At 42.7% G+C, this 19,615-nt stretch overlaps 1 protein-coding gene across 1 annotated transcript in view; it reads left to right on the top strand.

Moving 5' to 3' along the window:
• The window catches only part of LOC141472229 (VPS10 domain-containing receptor SorCS1-like), a 305,706-nt gene extending 296,497 nt beyond the window's left edge, over positions 1-9,209 (top strand). Inside the window, exons 24-28 of the mRNA XM_074159099.1 lie at positions 1,202-1,301; positions 5,640-5,745; positions 5,923-6,083; positions 7,706-7,824; positions 9,153-9,209. Coding sequence (XP_074015200.1) covers positions 1,202-1,301; positions 5,640-5,745; positions 5,923-6,083; positions 7,706-7,824; positions 9,153-9,209 — 543 coding nt within the window. The remainder of the gene's footprint in view (positions 1-1,201; positions 1,302-5,639; positions 5,746-5,922; positions 6,084-7,705; positions 7,825-9,152) is intronic.
• The last annotated feature ends 10,406 nt before the right edge of the window (positions 9,210-19,615 follow it).

Here is a 19,615-nt window from a genome sequence, read left to right as displayed (position 1 = left end):
AAACCAACATGCAGAATGGTGGCCATGTTCAATTGGAAAATTGTTGACTGCTGTAAGAAAAGGTGAAATGCATGAAACATCTAGCAAATGAATATACAAAAGGGACACAACAGACTATCAACACCACGTCTATAGGCTTCCATTCCTTGATTAACCTATCCGGATTTTTTGCTTTTAATGGCAACATGCCTGGAAGTTCTTGGATATAATTAAAAGTGATATGGAGAAAGTGGCTCTATGCATATTGTGACAAACCGACTTAAAAGAAGTAATGTTTACCAACAGATTGGACCAAAGCTTGGCTTCTTCACTGTACAAATACAGATTTCATGAGGTCTTATGTCAGCAAATGCTCATCTTTTCTGTTGCGTCCTTTAAGGAGGAATAGCTCCTTTCTGCTAGAGCTCTATTGTTGTCATCAAAGTTATGGCACGATAGTCTAATGATCTAAAAGCTCTGTGGAATGTCTCTCCCATGAAAGAGAGAATATAAGAGCACGTTCTCTCTGTGTGTAATCCATAAGAATAGATGGAACATGCATTTTGTTTAAGCCACACTCTGTAGTCAGTAAACACTTTAAGATTTGAGCTGGTTCTGGTACATATTTAAGGATTAGGGAGCAGATGGCTTGAAACTCAGAGCTGGATGAAATGAAATTTAGTTTTAGGACTTGAAATTTCAGTGCAACCTTGGGTAAGGACTTAAACTATTAATTTTGATTGAGGTATATCACAATTTACGAACATTCTCTAAGATCAGAGAGCTGGCCGCCCAATAAGCAGTAAGTTATTTGTTATGGGCGAATGAGCGTTAACAACTGAAATGCTTCTCTTTGCTTGAATAGTAAATGGAGTTCACTGATGTGCTGTTGCTGGCTGGTCATGCAGACTCTTATACATGTGGGTGTAATGTTCCTTTGAGGGTCCCCTTTGCTGCTGGGCCACTCCTACAGAGGTGTGACAGGGCAACTTGTTGCTGTCATTGCTAACCATACACAAACCACTCTGGACATAGTACTGGCAGATATGTTCAGCTTTCACAAGCTCCCTCTTTGTAAAGTGGTAGGAAATTGTGCACAGGAGGTCTGGTGCCTCTGCAAAATCTTGGATTTGCGTGCAGCTCCATTTCCTACCCACCTGTTGGCAATATTAACCAATGATCAAGAAACAAATGCATTTATTATTTTCTCCTTTTTTTCCAGATTTCAGAAACACTGATCCAGAAACTGAACCAAAACCTGGTCCATTTTGAGTTGAAGCCAGGAGTTCAAATCCTTGTCCATGCTGCCCATTTATCAGCAGGTCAGTATCCTCTTTCTTTCTATACCCTCTCTATTGCTCTCTAGCACAGCAAGCGATATATTCCTTGATGGTAGCAGTGTGCTATCAGCTGTATTTTAAAGATTTCTTATTTTTATGTCACAATAACAAACCAGTATATGGGCAGACATTAAAATGCCTGCTCCACCTCCCTTTTTTTTTTTTTACCATGCCAAAAAGAAATGCTTTTGCATTTACAACTAATCCTTTTGTTTACCTTATGTGCAAGAAGTTGCTGTTGTTGTTGGAAATGCAGTATAAGTAGCAGTAGAAATGTGGACTTCTTGGCTGTCTCTGAAATATTCAACAGCTAAGCAGCACCATGGCGTATTCAGCCTGGATCACACAGTGCAAAGGTTACCAGCTAGATATTCTAGAGTCAACGAACGCTCAAAGCAACTAAGCACAGTTCAGAAGTTGTTCGGCAGTCTGAAAGACAAGAATCAATTTACATATGCACATATGTAAGATTAGGCAGTTTGGACTTCAACTAATCCTATCTCAAAATGAGCCATCTCAAAGTCCTGATATTTAATTACATGCACCTCTGTCTATTCTCATTTCACGGTAAGACCATATTTAACTATTATAAGAGATGGGATGAACAAATCTGTGCTCGGGATTCTTAGGAATTCCTTTTCTCCAGGAGTTTCTGATAATTCTGATCAGTTGGTATCAGCTTCTTTTGCTAACTTGCAAATTAAAAGCCTCAGTTTACTTGTACCATCAAACTGTTCTACAAAAAGCTTTTTATTGTATGAACAGATGGGCCCAAGCAGGTGTCAGTCCACATTCTGCCTTGTCAAAAAAGGGAAGGAGAAACAGACTTAAGAAAGGGTGTAATGCAACAGCATTTAAATCCCCCTATAAGAAATCCTTAGTGTTTGCAATATTTCATTTTTCCTAAGCAGAATTTGATAATATCCACCCTGGGATTCTTGCTGCATGTTTCTGCTTTCCATTAGCTGTGGAACAGATGATCAGATGCTTACTTTTAGAGATGTTAGAACCAAAAGCATAAAAAAACAGAGATGCAGCACAGCTGAGTGATCCCTATAAAAAAACCCAAACACAACAGTTTAAGAAGTCAGTTTGATTCTTTTTTTTTTTTTTTCTGTAGAATGTAAAAAAATATGTAATGCCTGTACTCAGCGCTGATTAGGCCCCACCTTGAGTATTGTGTCCAGTTTTAGGCCCCTCACTACAAAAAAGACATTGAGGTGCTGGAGCAGGTCCAGGGAAGGGCAACGGAGCTGGTGAGGGGTCTGGAGAACAAGTCTTATGAGGAGAGGCCGAGGGAGCTGGGGGTGTTCAGCCTGGAGAAAAGGAGGCTGAGGGGAGACCTTCTTGCTCTCTACAACTCCCTGAAAGGAGGCTGTAGCCAGGGGGGGTCGGTCTCTGCTCCCAAGTCACAGGTGATGGGACAAGAGGAAATGGCCTAAGTTGCACAAGGGGAGGTTCAGATTGGAGACTGGGAAAAGTGTTTACACTGAAAGGGTTCTTAAGCCTTGGAATGGGCTGCCCAGGGAAGTGGTTGAGGCACCATCCCTTGAGGTATTTAAAAGACAGGTAGACATAGTGCTTAAGACATGGTTTAGTGATGGGTTTTATCAGAGTGAGGTTGATGGTTGGACTCGATGATCTGAAATGTCCCTTCCAACCTAGGCAATTCTATGATTCTAAATACATGATCTTTGTGATCACCAAAAATGGAGATTTTTAATTGTATTTACAAACACACCAGGAATGAGTTCTTTTTGTCCATAGGAGATACAAACACTCATTTGTCCTGCAAGGTAGGCTCTGTTGTACTTCTCTTTGAAACCACTGGTGAGATGTGGGTGATTGCTGTAACTGGCTTCACAATGTCCTATAGAAACACCACAGGATTTTGTCTCTTGCAGAAATATGCTTCAGTAAGAATGCAAAATAAGCCTGGACTGCCAAACTAGATATTGAAAAGCCCAGAGAGCAGCCACTGTGAGGTCTTTGAGGGAATATGGCTCCTTATCAAGCTGCAGAGGTCATGACTTAGTTCCCTGTCTAAATAAAAGGACCAATTTCATGACATCAAAACTTGGGAATAGTTTAGAATTTGACAAAATGCCAAGAGAGATTTACTTCACTGCTGAAAACTATTGTTTTGGTTGTCAAGGAGGAAGAAGAAGAATTGTCCTTTGGAAATCCAAGCTTTTAAAAATAAAATAAAGCAGGGAAACCTGGAACACAAGCCAGCACCAGAAGCAGTCCCTAGAAAACACGATCCGGGGGGAATGCACATGGCCCAGAGATGCTGCTCTTTTCTGCAGTATCTGTTCTTTCCCAGCCTTTTCACTATGGCTCTGTGTTGGACTCTGGGCAACTATGGCCTGTAGTTGACTGAACCGCAAAGCTCAGAATGTGTTTTTGTAAGTGCACACGTATGTATACGTATGCCTACATTTATGTTCCCATACCACAGTACACATGTGTGTTCCTCCTGTGTGTGTGCCTGGTCATGCACAGCAGCAATTTCTGCAGCAGAGGAGCTGCAGGGAACAAAAGTGTAAGCATCTAAACTAGCTTGGTGTGGATATTCAAGCAGAACCTGTGAAAATGAGCCTCTGTGTGTGTTGTATGTGAGCGTGTGCATTCCCTGGAGCACAGAAGAATGACATGTGTTGGCCTCAGCACATTTCACACTTCCATCTTCTTTGTTCAGACCACACTGGAGGAAGGCTTAATTTATGGCAGTTATGGACAACATTGCAATCCATTCATCATGTTCATTCCTTCTGCTCATGAAAAAAATACCCAAACCAGTGTCCCCAACCCAACAGACAACAACCTCAACTCTAAGGCAGGGTAAGATATGCCCGTATTCCTCACAAAGCAGTTAAATAGCTGTTTACTACCAGACTCTCAGCAGAGCATTATAACAAGAGCAGTGAGTGATGCTGAGCCTGAATCAGTCGGAGAGGCACTTTGTCATCCCGCAGAACTGCAGAGACCCACTAAATACAGACGCAAAGGGGACAGAGTGGAGATGTGTGAGGAATTCACGATAACGGATCATTTCTCCCCAGTGCCTCACCTTCCTGCTTGATGTAGGAAGGAGAAGTTTTGTTTCACTTCTCTGTGTAAATTTTGGCTTTATCAGGCTGGGTGTGACAGCCGAAAATGTGTGTGTGTGATGTGTGTGCCTGAGTAGGCATTTGCTTGTGTGTGCATGTTTTCTTGTGTCCTCCGGCTCTGGTTTAGGATGGGTCCGTTCAGTGCATGTGAAGAGGGGCAAGAGAAAGAGGCAGCGGTTCAAGTTAACTCCCATTGCTTCGCAGAGGAAGGCTCTACCTACACCTTGTTCTGTGTGTAATGCCAGATAGAGACAGTTGGTGAGGAGGTATCGGTTGTGTGCATCATCTCTGTGTAATGCCACAGCTACAGCTGCGTGTCTGTCTACAGTATGTTTTACTAGTGTTTGCATGAATAACTGAGACTGCTGGGCCTACTGCTGGACTAGCTGGACCCTTTTTGGATGCTAGATGTGTCTGCATGTGTGTGAGTGATGGAAACTGTCTCTATTTAATACAATTTAATTTGGATTTCTGGGAAAGCCATGCTTCCGGCTGTTTTGTGTTGCCTTATTTTACAAGGGACTATGAAAAAGTAGTGCCCAACACTGAAGAGAAGCACAGACACTTTTTGTTTAAGGGGTTTTAATTATTTTTTTTCCTAGAACCCGTGCACTCTCTGGCATGGAAAACTTGTGAGAGAGGCAGCACAGGACCAGAGGAAAGAGAGTAGAACATGTTCAGAAGAGTAGGAAGGGAATAAAGTAAGAAACTGAAAATGTCAGAGGTGTGAAAAGAGCTTGCCATGATAAGGCATAGATGCTGAGGCAGTGTCTGTGAAGGACAGTGGACTTCTGGTTAGGAAGGGAGGGGACAATTCTTGCTTCAGTAAAATTGATGACCCAGTTCCTTGTTATTCACTATGCATTGGGAGCTACCCAAACTAGCTCTAAGCAAAATAGAAAGTCAACATGACAAGTTAGCCTGTGGGTAGCTCCAGGATCATCCAGAAAATGCTAGTTTTGGTACCCAAGTGACCTCATTTGCAACTACCTTAGGTAATTGTCTACAATTTCAGAGAGTATGTTTCAGGCAGTCCTCTAAAAGGCCAAAGAGGCCTCTAAGGAGAAAGCTGTGGGGTAGGTTGAGCACCACAAGTGTTCTGAACCCAGGTTTCTTCTCAGCTGGATTAGAAAGGGAGAAAAGCCCTGGAGATGTGTGGACAGATGAGGTCTGGGGGCAGCTCTAACCTTCTCTCCCTCTTTTGCAGCTCCTCTGGTGGACCTCACTCCCAGTCACAGTGGTTCAGCTATGCTGATGCTTCTCTCTGTCGTTTTTGTGGGACTAGCCATGTTCGTAATCTACAAGTTCAAAAGGTATGATCCTCCCTGAGCCACTTCCTTGTCCCCATTGCCACCTTCCACTGAGCTGTTTGGGTTTTGTTTTGTTGGGTTTTTGTTTTTTTTGCAGTGATTTGTTTCTTGGTTTGTAAAAGCTGATGCTACGTCATCTGTCAGAGTACCCCACAATGATGGTTTCTGTTAATGTTTTAGGAAGATTCCTGGCCTTAATATATATGCACAGATGCAGAATGAAAAAGATCAAGAGATGGTCAGTCCAGTCAGTCAGAGGGAAAACATACCTAATGTCCCTCAAAGTGAGCTGATGAGCCCTGAGCAACTAGTAGATGAGAAGTTGGAAGTCCAGCCCATAGGTAAATAACTTGCAGCATCCCGCAGCTGGTCAGACTCTGACTTGTAATTGGCTAACCCTTTTCTCAGCCTCCCCCCTCCCCATATTCCTGCACACTCCTCCTCCCATCCTCTTCTGCTGCAGCATTAGTTTTGCTACAGGAAACCTTGCTAACTCTCCCCTCTCCTTCACTGCCGTGTGATGAAATGGAGGGGAAAAACTTTAGGCTTTTTCTCTCTTCTAGTTGCTCTATGTAGATCCCCTCCCCCCTCTCAAAAATCCTGCCGGCATTTAACTTGCGCTATAAGGCAATTTAATTTATTTTGCTGGGGCTGACGTAGTTGCGGGGCTAAACCCCACACCTGAGGCATATCCAGGAGAACTTCAGCCACCCTCACCTGGAACATGGAGGTGAGCAGGTGATTCGGTAAGTCAGATCTAAAGGCTAAATATTCATTAATATTTTGACTGCTGTAGCCTTTGTGTTGTGCCAGACCTTGTTGCCAGCAGCAGTGCTAGCCTAGCTCATTCCTAGGGAAAATTAGCAAAACCTGGGACCTCAGCACTGGACAGCTGGGTTTGCCCTCAGGCTGATTTCTCCCACAGGCCTCTGTGGTTGAAAATTTGCAAAGCAGGCTTTCATAGGACCTAAAGTGAATAGACTTTTTTCAGTGGTGCCCAGTGACAGGACAAGAGGTAATGGGCACAAACTGGAACATAGAAAGTTCCATCTAAACATGAGCAGGGACTTCTTTACTGTGAGGGTGGCAGAGCCCTGGAACAGGCTGCCCAGAGAGGTGGTGGAGTCTCCGTCTCTGGAGACATTCAAAACCCTCCTGGACACATTCCTGTGCAACCTGCTCTGGGTGGACTTGCTCTGGCAGGGGGGTTGGACTAGATGATCTCCAGAGTTCCCTTCCAACCCCATATCGTTCTGTGATTCTGTGACTTGAAGTGGGAATACTGGGATCAGTCCCCCATTTGCTCATGCTTTTATGTTTTCTGTTACCCTGACTATAGTGAAAGTGTTGGGATGGAGCTGGGAGGTTTCATCTTGGGGACATGTTCTGCTAAAGCCAGCATTGCTCGAGGATTGCTTGGGCATTGCTCAGCTTCACTTGCAAGGTGACAGTTCTGCAGGCCCAGACCAGAGGTACCCTGCAAATAAGGACATTGGACCTATTATAGAGGAATTATAGCTGTTCTCACTCAGCAGTAAGGCACAGTCATAACTGAGATCCCTTATTTGCACAATTTCATCAGCTTAACCAAACTTTAGATCTTACCTGAAGATGTCCCTAAATTGTACGGGAGTGTTTGCTAAAGCAGTCTTGGTGTCAGAGCTACTGCAGAGTGGGAGCACAGGGAAGGGTAATTAAAGGAGGGAATGTGATGTGCTAAGATTGTGGCCTGTGAAACAACCTGGGAGGAAAAAAGAAGAAAGTCTCTTGATGAAACTGATGTCTAAGCTGGAAGCCCCACTCCAATCAATACTGATCTCTCCTCATCTGTTCACGAAGGGAGATCTGATAGCTATTAAAAGCTTTTAAGCAGCTATTTGTCAGCAGACCTGGACATCCCTGCTTAGCAGAACACAGGATGGAGTGAGGGGACCAACCTTCCCATGTGGTGTTCCCCATACAGAGCAACCCCAGGCCACAGTCCAGAACCCAAGGAAAGGAAATGCAACCAAGGTAGTCTGGACAGAGGACTTCCAAAAGGCTTGTGGATCACCAAGAGGTTTCAAGCCAAGACCCGGAGCGGTGGGTCCTAAACTTTAACAATTCTTTTTTTTGTTTTTTTTTTCTTTCTTTCTTTTTCCCCTAGAAACCTCCAGGGAAAAATTGATGTGAGATGCTAAGGGAGAAACACCCAATTTCAGGCCGGGAACTCTTCTCCTAGAGTTAGATGAGCTTTGGGCTTCCTTTTTCTAAAAGAATGTAATGACTGTGGTTCACACTGTTCCAGAGGTAGGGAAATACATATTTTCACAGGTCGCTCAGACTGAAGTGGCAAGAGTCAGTCACCTGCTGGCTCTATTCAAGGTAGCTTCAAAACTGCTCTTGCTGGTGTTGGAAACTAATCCCTTGATGCCTCTGGGATAAGAGCACTGAAAGCCAATTTTGAGGATAGGTTTTCATTTGGTGCAACTATAGCATTTCTGGCTTTCTACAATAGCCAGGATTTTGTGTTTTCCTCAGCTGTGGTACTGGACACTGTATTGAACCAGAAATTGGCCTTTTATAACTCCTTGATTTGCACCTGTAACTGCACTAGAAAGCACAAAAGGTAAATGTGTGGGATACATAGACTCAATTCTCTATCAAAAGGAATCAGTCCAACAAACTTCCTAAGAGTGTTTTTCCATCCTGTCAGTAAGATGAATGAGGAAACTGAATCGGAGCTCATTGACAAAATGAAAAGGTCTGGACCTACGTGTGAACAGAATAGAAAGTGCAAAGGCTCTTCACTCTCCTATACAACCACCTCATCTGTTTCTGGAAATCAGCAATTTCTTTTTTAATGAGTTTTCTTTCTTTTGGGAAAACAAAGCAAGACTGTAATTGGGTGTTTCTCTTTTGTATGCTTGTTCAGACGCCAGGTTTTTTCAATCCCTTTGACTAATATTCAGGGATCCTTCCTTGGAGGAATCTGAATGAATGTCCCTGGATCATTTAATTTTCTCTCCAAACGCTGGCAGCAAAAAACCCACAGTCCCTATTTTCTGGATGTGAGTGGTTTAGGCTCTTCTTGTGCATATGCAAAGCTTAAGGTTATTTATGAAATCTCCAACACCTTATCGTTGCAAATGAGTTACACATTTCCTCTGAGGACCTCAACCCCTCCTTCCCTCCACCCCTCTGCTCTGGCCTCTCCCTCTTCTGTTCAACATGGGTGAATCATCTTCATTAGCGAAAGAACAGGACATCACCTTCAGTGTTTTGAATGACAAGAAAACATTTCTGGGAAGAACGTGTCAGTGGAACAGTTGAATCCCAAAGGCCAGCAAGGTGATACCTTCAAACATCTTCTTTGGCTAAATGCACTTGTTATTTACTGATTCTTTTATTTTGTTCTTTCTTTGCCACAGGAAGTATTTCCACAGCTGCTGAGCCCCAGAGCACAAAAGAAATCCCTTCCTATGTAAATGGTTGAATTGAGGACACCGATAAATATCTATATCTAAAAAAAGAGGAGAACTCACTGCATTTGGACTTTTTAATTCTTCAGATGACAAAGGGTTTTTAGCTTTAAGCCTGTGCATGTGGACATTATACTGAGACCATAGTGGAACTGCGTTGTACAGGTGTTCAATTTTAGTGGGGGGTGGGGGGAGAGGAACTGGTACCACTATTCACTCCTGCGGCCCTTCCCCTCACCTCTCCACTCTCTCTTTTTTCTGATCTGTCTCTAATTTGTAGAAAATTCATAATGATATAGGCCAAGAATATGCATGGGGGTCTCTTCTTTAGGGAGAGGGGTGGGCTGGGATGTGGGGGGAGACGGGCTGGGGGAGGTGGGAGGGGGCATTTAGGGTTCTTGGCTTTAGATTTAACTGCTCTTTTAGCACTTTGGGCTGCGGGAGGGCTAGCCGCCCCAGCAGACTTTCATAGGACACACAAAAAAAAAAAATCACATTGGAGTTTAAAGGCACTGAAAATATTCTTGGTCAGTCTGGTTTATGTCTTTGTTTGGACTCTGCCCTTCATTTCTCAAGCTGCAGCTGCTGCCTGTGCCCCACGGCTGCGAGGAGGCTGAGTGCGAGTGTGGGCGATCCCAACCGCAAGGCCAGGCTCTTTCTTAAACAGCTTTTTTAGCCTACTCACACCAAGGCATCCCACTGATAGCACTGATAACTTTTTGCCTCCTAACCTCGAATGGAACAGAACTATACAGGCAGGGAGGTCTGTCCATACTGCACTTGGAGGAGGTTATTGCCAGCATGAACTTACATTGTACTTTCTACCAGCCTTACACCTTCAATTTTGGCTAAGAGAAAGCCGTAGTAACACCCTCAGCTGCATTTAGTGCTGATGATTTGATTTGTCTGGGGAAGTCCCAGACTTTTGGGAGCCATCCCAAGGCCTGACAATTTTTTTGAAAGACACATTGTCCGTAGAACAAGGAACAGGGAAAGGTCTGCAGAGTTTCCCATGGCTTTCTTGGCAACTACCCCTTGGTTGCAGATCTGCAAACTCGTGCCACTCTGGGTAGAGGAGGGAGAATAAAGGAGGATTTGGCCTGATTATTGCCATGCATTTTGAACCCCAGCACCACAGGACTATTCTTGTACGAGATTTGATTTCTTACAAATAACACAATCTTGTATCTTACGCTGCAGCTGTAAATGAGGCTGCAGGACATGTTCATGTAGACTGTGCAAGGGAACAGCAGGAAAGCAGGCTTGGCATACCTCAAAGAAGTCCTCCCAAGACACTGGATATCTGGCTGAAGCCTAACCTGTGATCATCACAGCTGTTGATTTCCAACCCTACTCAGGTAAACCTAGCACCAGGAGTTTCGTTTGAAGTTCAGAGAAAGACGACAACCGATACTTAACTGCATTAGGTGAAGGCAAGTAGAGGTCGGTTCATAATCAGTGTAGCACACTTAGGAGGCAGCCTGATTCCTGACATGGGTGGGTTTTGTTCGATAGCCAGTACGCATGGCAACCTGAGTTACCAACAGGAGACAGCGGCGCTGTTGGCATTGCCCAGAGTCCCGGGGTGGGAGTTTGGTGCTGGTGGTGGGTTTGAATTTCTCTGTCACAAATTGGGCATGAACCCAAATCAATCTACTTGCTGGCAAAGAAAAAAAGTGATACCAAGTGTAAGAAGATGAGACCCGTAGTAGTTAAAGGATAATCACAGTACAGAGTCCTCTGACTCTTTCTGTAGTTTCTCTGAAGACAGGTAGAAACACAGCAGTGTGTATGGCTTTGCTATTGTCTTTGCAACTACAGCTTTAAGAAAGATGGGAAAGTTTTGGCAGCAACTGTATAATACTCCCCACTGAAGTCCAACATTAGCCGACTTATTTTTATAGTAAGCCAATCAAAAAGTTTTCTTATAGTGTTGGAACTATTTCTAATTTTAAAATTACTTTTTTTGATGTACTTTTTCATCTTCTTTTCCCTTTCGTTAAATACAACGTAGTGTAATGTATAATTGCTATTGTTTATTGCTTTTACAGTCATATTTATTAAACAGATTATGTCTCTAAATGAAGGTCTGTGTTTTTGTTGCTCATTTTAGCTGTCTGTCCCTGACGGATGACTAACAACGTTAAAATAGTAGGAAATTGATAACATCAGAAAGAAAGGGGTGTTCAGTAGAAGTGGGAGAGGGTGGTGATAGTATGCTTCTGAAAATATAGTTCCTATATAGTATAGTATATATAGTTCCTATATAGTAAGTATAGAAGCAGAGTTCCAATATGAAGGTAAATTTCCCAGTGCCCACTCAAAGTGCTTTTTATAAAATGAAGCTTGGTACTGTTATCTCCATTTTATGGATGGGGAAGCTGAGGGATGCAGAAGTGCAATGCTCTTTTTCTGGTTTCCAAACAGGCAATGGTAGAGTTCTGAGCAGTTCCCTGGAACTTCAGCTCCATTCCCTGCCGTGGTTATCCTTCCCTGTACACACTCGGTTAAAGGTTCCTTTATAATACCTTTTTTGACTACGCTTTTGCCAACACCTATGAAGGAAATTTTAAATTATTCACATTACTGCTTAATCAAGTTTTACATGTGAAGAAAATGAAAGGTAGGAAGTTTCTGTCAGGTTGCCAGATGACAGTGGATGCATGTTACTGAGAAAAAGAAAGAAAACATAGCTTCTCTGCTTTTCAAGTCAGGATGCAACCACAAGATTGTTCTACCTCTTATAACTGGTTCCTGGTTCTGTTCTCTAGCCTTTCTTGTACCCCTGGCATAAGAATTTATGTATGCACATAAATAGTCAAAGATCTGAGGTTCAGGCATCGTCAACAGCCGAGGCCATGGTATGGCATGTCAAGTCCAGGAATAATGAGTTTGCTTGTTGGAAGAGTGTGTAGTTTTCACATCCTGGTCAGATCCCAGTATAATTATAATTGCGATCCTAAAATGTTAAAGCTGCAGCCTTTCTTTGCCTTTCATTCAGGCTGGGTGAATGGCTGGCACAGCCACTGCCGTGGTGCAGGTGACTCAGAGACGTGTGTGTGTGTGTAGACGTAATCTGCTTTTATAGTTTAAGTGCCCACCTGAATTAGCAGGCATCTGTTCTGGCCATAAGCAGTAAGTCTGGTTTTGGCAAGCATCTCCAAAGCATTTTCAGATCATTCTCTTCAGCTTGTTGTGTGTCCTGAGGCAGAGACTGATTGTTATTTGTAGTTGTTGTTTTCTGGTTTGTATAACAAACACAGCGATTCACTGCTAATGGCTGAACACAGACAATAAACAAAGAATATACCAAATATATAAAATCCAATATGAATTTTCTCTGAGGATATTATCATACCTTGAGAGAATAAAACAAGTTCATTATCCTCTGTCGGGAAGAGCAGTGCATTTAAATATGGTTAAAAACTCAAAGAAAGTATTTTCTAAATTTGATGTTGATTCTCTACCATCATCTTAACTGCCATGAAACAGATGTATGGATGGGACAGACATATTGGCTTCAGAAATATTTATACTGCTCCACCTAGCAGGTCATTTGGGCTAAGATGCTGGATTACCTTTCCTGGAAATCAGTACGTATTAGTGTTTAACTATTTTTGAGGGTCTGTGCCTCAAACAATTGCTTGTTGTTAATATGTGGCTATGCTTAATTGCTTAAACTTTTGCTGGAAATCAAGACTCTTAAAGCACTTGCTGAAATGGTTATGCAAATGAAGCAGGAGTTTTCAGTGACCCTAAATGAACCCTGTCGTGGTCCTGTCAACTTCTGCTGAGAATTTGTGACAATTGCATTTAGTCTCGTACCTAGAGCTGATAACAAGGGATTAGTATTTTATCTGTGTGCTGTCATCTCTCATTGAATGCATGGAAAGTTTCCCTGCCACATTATATCTCTAGGTACATTCAGTGTTTTAAACATGATTTAAAATATTTTAAACCCCTGACTGCAGAGCTACAATGTTCATGACATTAAAAAAGAAAACTTTATTTTCCTTCAGTTAATGAGATGCTGTCCTTGCATTTCTCCATGAAACAGAATAATAAAGCATGTGAATAAATAATACTTGAGCTAGAACAGATCCTTTTAGATTAGCGTATTGGTGTGATCCTGGCCGTAATACCCAGAAGAAAAGGCTGAAATCAAATTGTTTTCTGATTGATAAGATCAAAGTGCTATCATGTACCAAGGCATCATCAGCCTAAGAGATGTGTTTCATCTGCACTTTTAACTTCAGCTTTTTCCTTTCCCTTATTTTCTCCTGGGGAATAAGGCTATCTATTTCTGTTCCCTGGGCTGAAAGAGGGGCCTAGAGGAAATCTGTGTTTCGTATTTCTCAATGTGAATTTCAAGATGCCTGCCTTGTTTGCGTTGTGGTACAGCCGCCCCAGTGCTAGCTGCTGTACGCGGTAGAGGTGACATTGTGACTGCATAAAATGAACAAAATAAGGGAACACGTTTTCTCATCTCTGTATTGCAGATTGAGTCTCACATTGTAATCCTGGGTGGTTTTGACGAGTGGACCTTAACCAGCCCTTCTCTACATGAAAAAAACTCAGCACTGTGTATGAGAGCTGTCAGTGAGTCAGATGGCCCATCGTCTAAGCAGCCCAACTCTATACAGGATTAATGGCTTGAGTCCTAGGAGGTACGGAGTCGCATGGGAGATCAGCCAGCCTCCCAGGGCAGGAGCTCCACGCTGTTCTGTCTGTGCAAAGGCTTGCTTTCTGCTGGGATAATTTAGAGAGACTTGAAGTTTGTGCTAATTTATGTTGTTTTCCCTAGGAATTTTATGAGCTTTTGTTAGCAGGGAGAGTAGCGTGACTGAAATACATCCAGTCAAATATGTAACCTTGACTCTAAGTGCTTAGAGAGTAGGGCCATGCTTGGGTTTGTATAATGACCTCCCACCAAGCTGTAGTAGCCCAGCCGTGTGTAAGCAGGACAGGAGCCAGACAACTGTTGGCTTTCCTCCACTTCTCTGAGGCTGTAGCACATCCAGCCATTGTGGGCACAAGTATCACTAACAGTAGACAGGATATTGCTTATGTTGTGCTTCATATTCAAATTAATTGTATAGAAGGATCCCAACCAGAATCATTGGTCTGACGTGTGAGGTTTTTTCCACCAAACTGCAGAGAAAATAAGCTACAATCCCAAATTTTTGTAGTTTTTAGTAATCTTTTATGGAGAAGCCCTGAAAGAGAAAGGTGCAGGAGAAGGAATGTAGCAAAGCTGTTGAGAGTCACGATTGCCTGCCTTTGGTACAAGATAGATGAAAGAAAAACCCCTTCCTTTTTGTAACAAAATCCTCCTCCAGCCTTCCCCAGAAAAGGTTGGATGTGGTGGTGTTTCTGGGACTGCAGCTACCTTGGCAAATAATTGCTCCCCAGCCAGAAAGCGAAAGGGAGGGCCACTGGTCCCAAGGACCATGTCATTCCTTATCGTGCCTCCCAGGGACAGCTGGAGGGTAGAGCTCTGAAACGCTAATTGGACTGACAGCTGCCTCTGCTCTTGCTGCGTGCTGCAAAAATATGAATAATGCATGCAGCACATTTAAATGTAGTGTTAAAAAGTGCTTTAAGGGAGAAACCCTTCGGTTATTAACCCTGCCTGCATGGGAGGAACATCCTTATTCTGTCACTGCAGAGAAAGCCTGAACCGAGGGGCTGAACCCTTATCTCCTCACCAGAAGGGTCTGGGATGCAGCCTGTCTCCATCTTTTGGGTACAAGTTACTCCTGGGGAGATCCCGATTGGACACAAAAGGAAATTTTTTCATGATGAGAACAATCAGGCATTGGAATGATCTCCCCAGGGAAAAGGTGGATTCCCAAGCGTTGGACACTTTTAAGATTCAGCCAGGCAGGCTGCTGGGCCATCTTGTCTAGATCATGCTTTTGCCGAGAAAGGTTAGACCAGATGACCTTTGAGGTCCCTTCCAACTTGGTATTCTATGATTCTATGATCTCCACACCAGAAGGGTATGGGGTGCACCACATCTCCAACTCCCTTCAGTGAACTCCAGGATGAGGGTCCCTCCTGCGTCTAAGGCAGTCTCAGTGCAGAGTCCTGCTCTTGGCATTTTGGCTGAAGCTGGAAACATTCCTTAACCTCTGTAGCAGATACCGATATTACACGGACTGCCCATTCTGGTGATTCCTGCCTGATGTCACCTCAGGTGAGTGGATGAGACAGCGCTTTGAGAAGTGGATGCTGTACATTTTGTACACACTTACACCAGATGATTCACAACAAGTAACTTTCTCCCACTTGCCAAACTTGCCTAGTCCTACCCAGGGAGCGTGAGATTCAAAACACTGCAGTCCTCCTTTGTGCTCAACATGTCTGTAGCAGAGACTTGGGGCTTCTTCCCTTCCTTTGGTGGCCTTATGTGCGAAGTGAAGCTGCTTGGTCTGAGCTGCACTCCCTTAACCAGCTGCACCTATGTGTGTCTCTGGAAAGCGCTTGCTCAAGAGACCCAGAAGAAACACTAATAAATGTACAACCAAAATCCTTCTTCAGACCCTGCTGCAGAGCCACAGGTCTGGAGAGGCTGACCTCTGAGACAGTGATTTCTTGAACAAAATTTCAGAGTGGGCCCTTCATGGAGTAGTTTTTGCCCTGCTGCCGCGTTGGCCTGTGTAGATAAAAGTGTTTTCCATTACAGATGAACTTGCAGGAGTATCATTTGGTTAATTATTTATGTTCCATTAGTGACTAGAGGCCCCGGCACTACTGACTGTCACAGGATGAAACAACTTGTACCCAAAACAATTTGCAGTTCAGGGAGGAAATTTTCAAAGCCACAGAAAGCAGTCAGTTTCCCAGCCGATGAAAAAACATTTCCTTAATGGACAAGAGGGAGAGGTCCCTCCTGAGTCCAGAGACTTTTCTTCCTCATTTGAAGCCAGAAAATACAGCAGCTGGGTTATTAATCTCCCTTGCCATCACATTTAGCTAAGCCTGAACCAGGGTCAGAGCCGGGGTGCCCGTCTGAGTTTGGATGTGGCTGTCGAGGAAAGCTCCGGTTGCCGACAATGCCTCAGCACAGAGCCTGACCTGCCCATCCGCATCGACTCATTTTTCATTGTTAGATATTTTTTCCCCCATGTCTTTGTGTCACCTTGACCTGAAAACTTACCGCATTGCCTGCTGCTGTGGGTTGCCTTCTCCCTTCGTGCGGGTACCCAAAGAGGTAGCCCACAGCCTTCAGCTGGCCTCGGTGTTTGTCTGTAAAACAGAAGCACTTATTTCCCTTGCAGTGGTTTTAAAGGTTCCACAGCTCTTTGAAACAGTTCCGAGAAGAGCTCGTTTCTTCTAAGGCACAATCAGGGTTATCGGAGTTAACTTCAGGGGAAAATAAACACTAGTTTATTCTCAGCAACGCTTTGTTGCTGAAACTCCTCAAGCACTCAGTGTATGTTAAGATATAGGAAGATTACATTTAGCAGCTCTTAAAAATAATGAAATTATGATCCCTACCTAGCAGTCTATTTTGCTTTCCTGCTATTCTAAACATTTTTATTAATTAAAAGCAATGATTCTTTTCCCTGTAATTATTGCACCCTTTTTTTTTTCTAATTTCAAAGAATGTTCTGGTTTCAGGGAAAGGAAATTTACCTTCAATCCTTAGTTTTACTTGAACTTTTCCTTCATCTATTTAATACTTCTCCTAATTATCCTTTTCAATTGAGATGATAATGCAGAAGACAGCCAACATTATTTTGTTGACTTTGAACTAGATTCTAAAAACAGATTATTGTATTGGCTCCTTTTTGAAATTCTGATTTCTACATTGTGCACAGCAAGATACTAACATGCATTTTTCCAAAACTTGCAGAAAAGAGAGTCTCAAATCTTGAGAAACAGAGAGATAACAAGGAGAAATTATGAGTATTTCTAGCTCTGGAGTTGGATCCCATTTTCAGATCGTACTATCTTTTCCCTAGGATTTATGAAAAATTATGCACAAATTAAATGGTAGAGAAGATCGACTTGAGCACCTGGGGAAATAATAATAATAATAGTAATAACAATAATGTCTAGTTTTTCTCCTTTTTCCTTTTTTCACTAGATGATGTCTGAAAAACTATTTACATCATAGCTACAGAGAATCTCCACCAGCTATCTATAGACACCTGCTGGTTGGATTAACTGGACACTAGCTACCCTTTGATTTTGGCATCTCTGAATATTTGAGTGCTTTTCCAACAGACTGTAAAGCATACAGTTAAAAGGAGACTTTTAGAAGCACACAGAGGACCCTTTGTGAGAATTCTAGTTATATTTTTCAAAGAACTAAAAAGGCTTTCTATTTCTTGAAGAACAGATGAATTTAAAAGATTTTTTTTTTGTAAGCCCAGCTCTGAGACGCCATCGGTTATCAAGGCCCATTGTCATACAGAATTTGGCAGCAGATCTGAAAAATGAAAGTATTTACCTGGTGAGCATTTCCACTCGTATGAACTTATTACCTTGTTTACAACCTGATCCTTAGCGCTTGAACCCAGGATGGAAAAACTGTAGGAACAAAAACTCCACTACTCAGGTGCTGCATGATGTTGGCATACGGGCATCTGCAGGAAGGAAGGGGCCTACAGGGAAAGAGACTGTCCTGGGAGCTACTGCTCCCTCCCATAATCCAGAGGAAACCCTTTCCTCATCGTCTTGCCAGGTCTTGCTCTAACACAATGGCATGAGATGGCCAGGAACCTGATGTGGTGGTTCACGTGGACCCTTCCCATCCTCCAGCCCTATGCTGTCTTCTCCAGGCTCCTTTGTCACAGGCATCATAGCTGAGCAATTCTCAGCAGGGAGAAGGGCAAAAGGGAGGGAATGGAGGGACGTGGCAAGGGTAAAGAGTTTTGTAGCACAGTTGTATTGCTGTCTGAAGCTTTTCAGCATTCCTCCAGCCTCAGCATAAGCAGCACTTCCCTGCTGCATTGATGAGCAGCTTTTGGAAGGACCAATGCAGTTTTAGACAACCATTGCAGTGAAGCAAATCCTCAGCTAAGGTAAGGTGGTGAAGGCATATGGAGAACAGCATCAGGTCCAGCTGAGGAAGTTCAGATGAAGTAGTTTTCAGGAAAGCTCCCTTAGCTGGAAAGACTCAGAGGTGCACTCCCTGTTAGAAGTGATGCCTGGAGTCCAACACCCCTTGTTCACCTACCAGAAACCCTATCAGCTCATAAATTGTGCCACTAATTTCTCACACTGCTACAAAGTCGCCCCAACAGAGCTGTTCCCAAAGGCTCCTACTGAGAAGACTCCTTCACTGTCTTTCCAAACTGACCCTCCTTTATTGTAAATTAATTAGTAAAACAGCAACACTGAGGAGTGCAACGCAAAACTCTCTCCACATAAATTGGAAATACCTTATTGGTGTGTTTTTAACACCAGATATCTTATTTTTTCAAAAATGAAGTGACGTTGGAGAAAACTAAACAAACTCCCAATCTGTCACATTCTTTTCTTAAATATTATGATTTTTATGAAGAAACTGGAAACTTTATTTATTTTTTTTTTAGTAAAACAGTTCCCCCCCCTTTTTTTCTTCATTTTTCTCTGAGATGGCACCTTAAACCCTTGTAGAAGATGCTTACAATAAAGAGGGAAAATAAAAGCCCAGTTCCCTTTGTCAGAAGATTTTACTGATAAAGCTGCCAGACTACCTCCCCTTCTGACTCTTGTTCAATCCTAAAATACCAGCATATTAACAGTTTGTAGACTTTGGAGTATGTAATACCATCGCTATCTATAATATGCACAAATGCAGCCAGAAGGTTCCTCCAAGAAAAAAACTCGGTGAACACTGAGGGTGATTATTAGCAATTCTTTTGTTTGTTTGATTAGAGTTCTCAATTGTTGCCAGCATGGTCGTAATTATCATATTAACCAGCAGAGATGTTAATTACCAAAAGACAAACCTGCAGGTTACTGCTGGATTGAAGTTAGTAAAGAATTCCATTCTTAATTAAATTCACTAGAATATTTCCTCAGCCTGAAGACTCATAAGTCGATCTTGTTTTTAAAATCCCTTTCAGCCGAATAACCACTTAACTAATTTCAAATTAAATATCTTAGTCAGGATTTGAAATTATTCAGTCTTCTCAGGGAATTGCATTTGAATATTATTATTATATCATCTAGTGATATGTTTTCTTCTTAGCAATGAAAAGAAAAAAAAAGTAAATAAAATGTTCTTTTCAATGGGATTTTAATTTATTTTTCTAAAAGCAAATTCAGCACTTGGCCACCTTGGAATCCAGCTTCCTTCATTTACCCACATGTAAGCACTAAGCCCTGTTCACATCATCATTATGTCACTGTACCCAGGTAATAATTAACAACATCTATATCGTTGCTTTTCACAAATACTACATCACTGCTGG

The sequence above is a fragment of the Numenius arquata genome, chromosome 15 (assembly GCF_964106895.1).
Source record: "Numenius arquata chromosome 15, bNumArq3.hap1.1, whole genome shotgun sequence".
In the NCBI taxonomy this organism is placed as follows: Eukaryota; Metazoa; Chordata; class Aves; order Charadriiformes; family Scolopacidae; genus Numenius; species Numenius arquata.
Note: the sequence above shows the minus strand (reverse complement) of the source record. Positions and strands in the feature narration are given on the sequence as shown.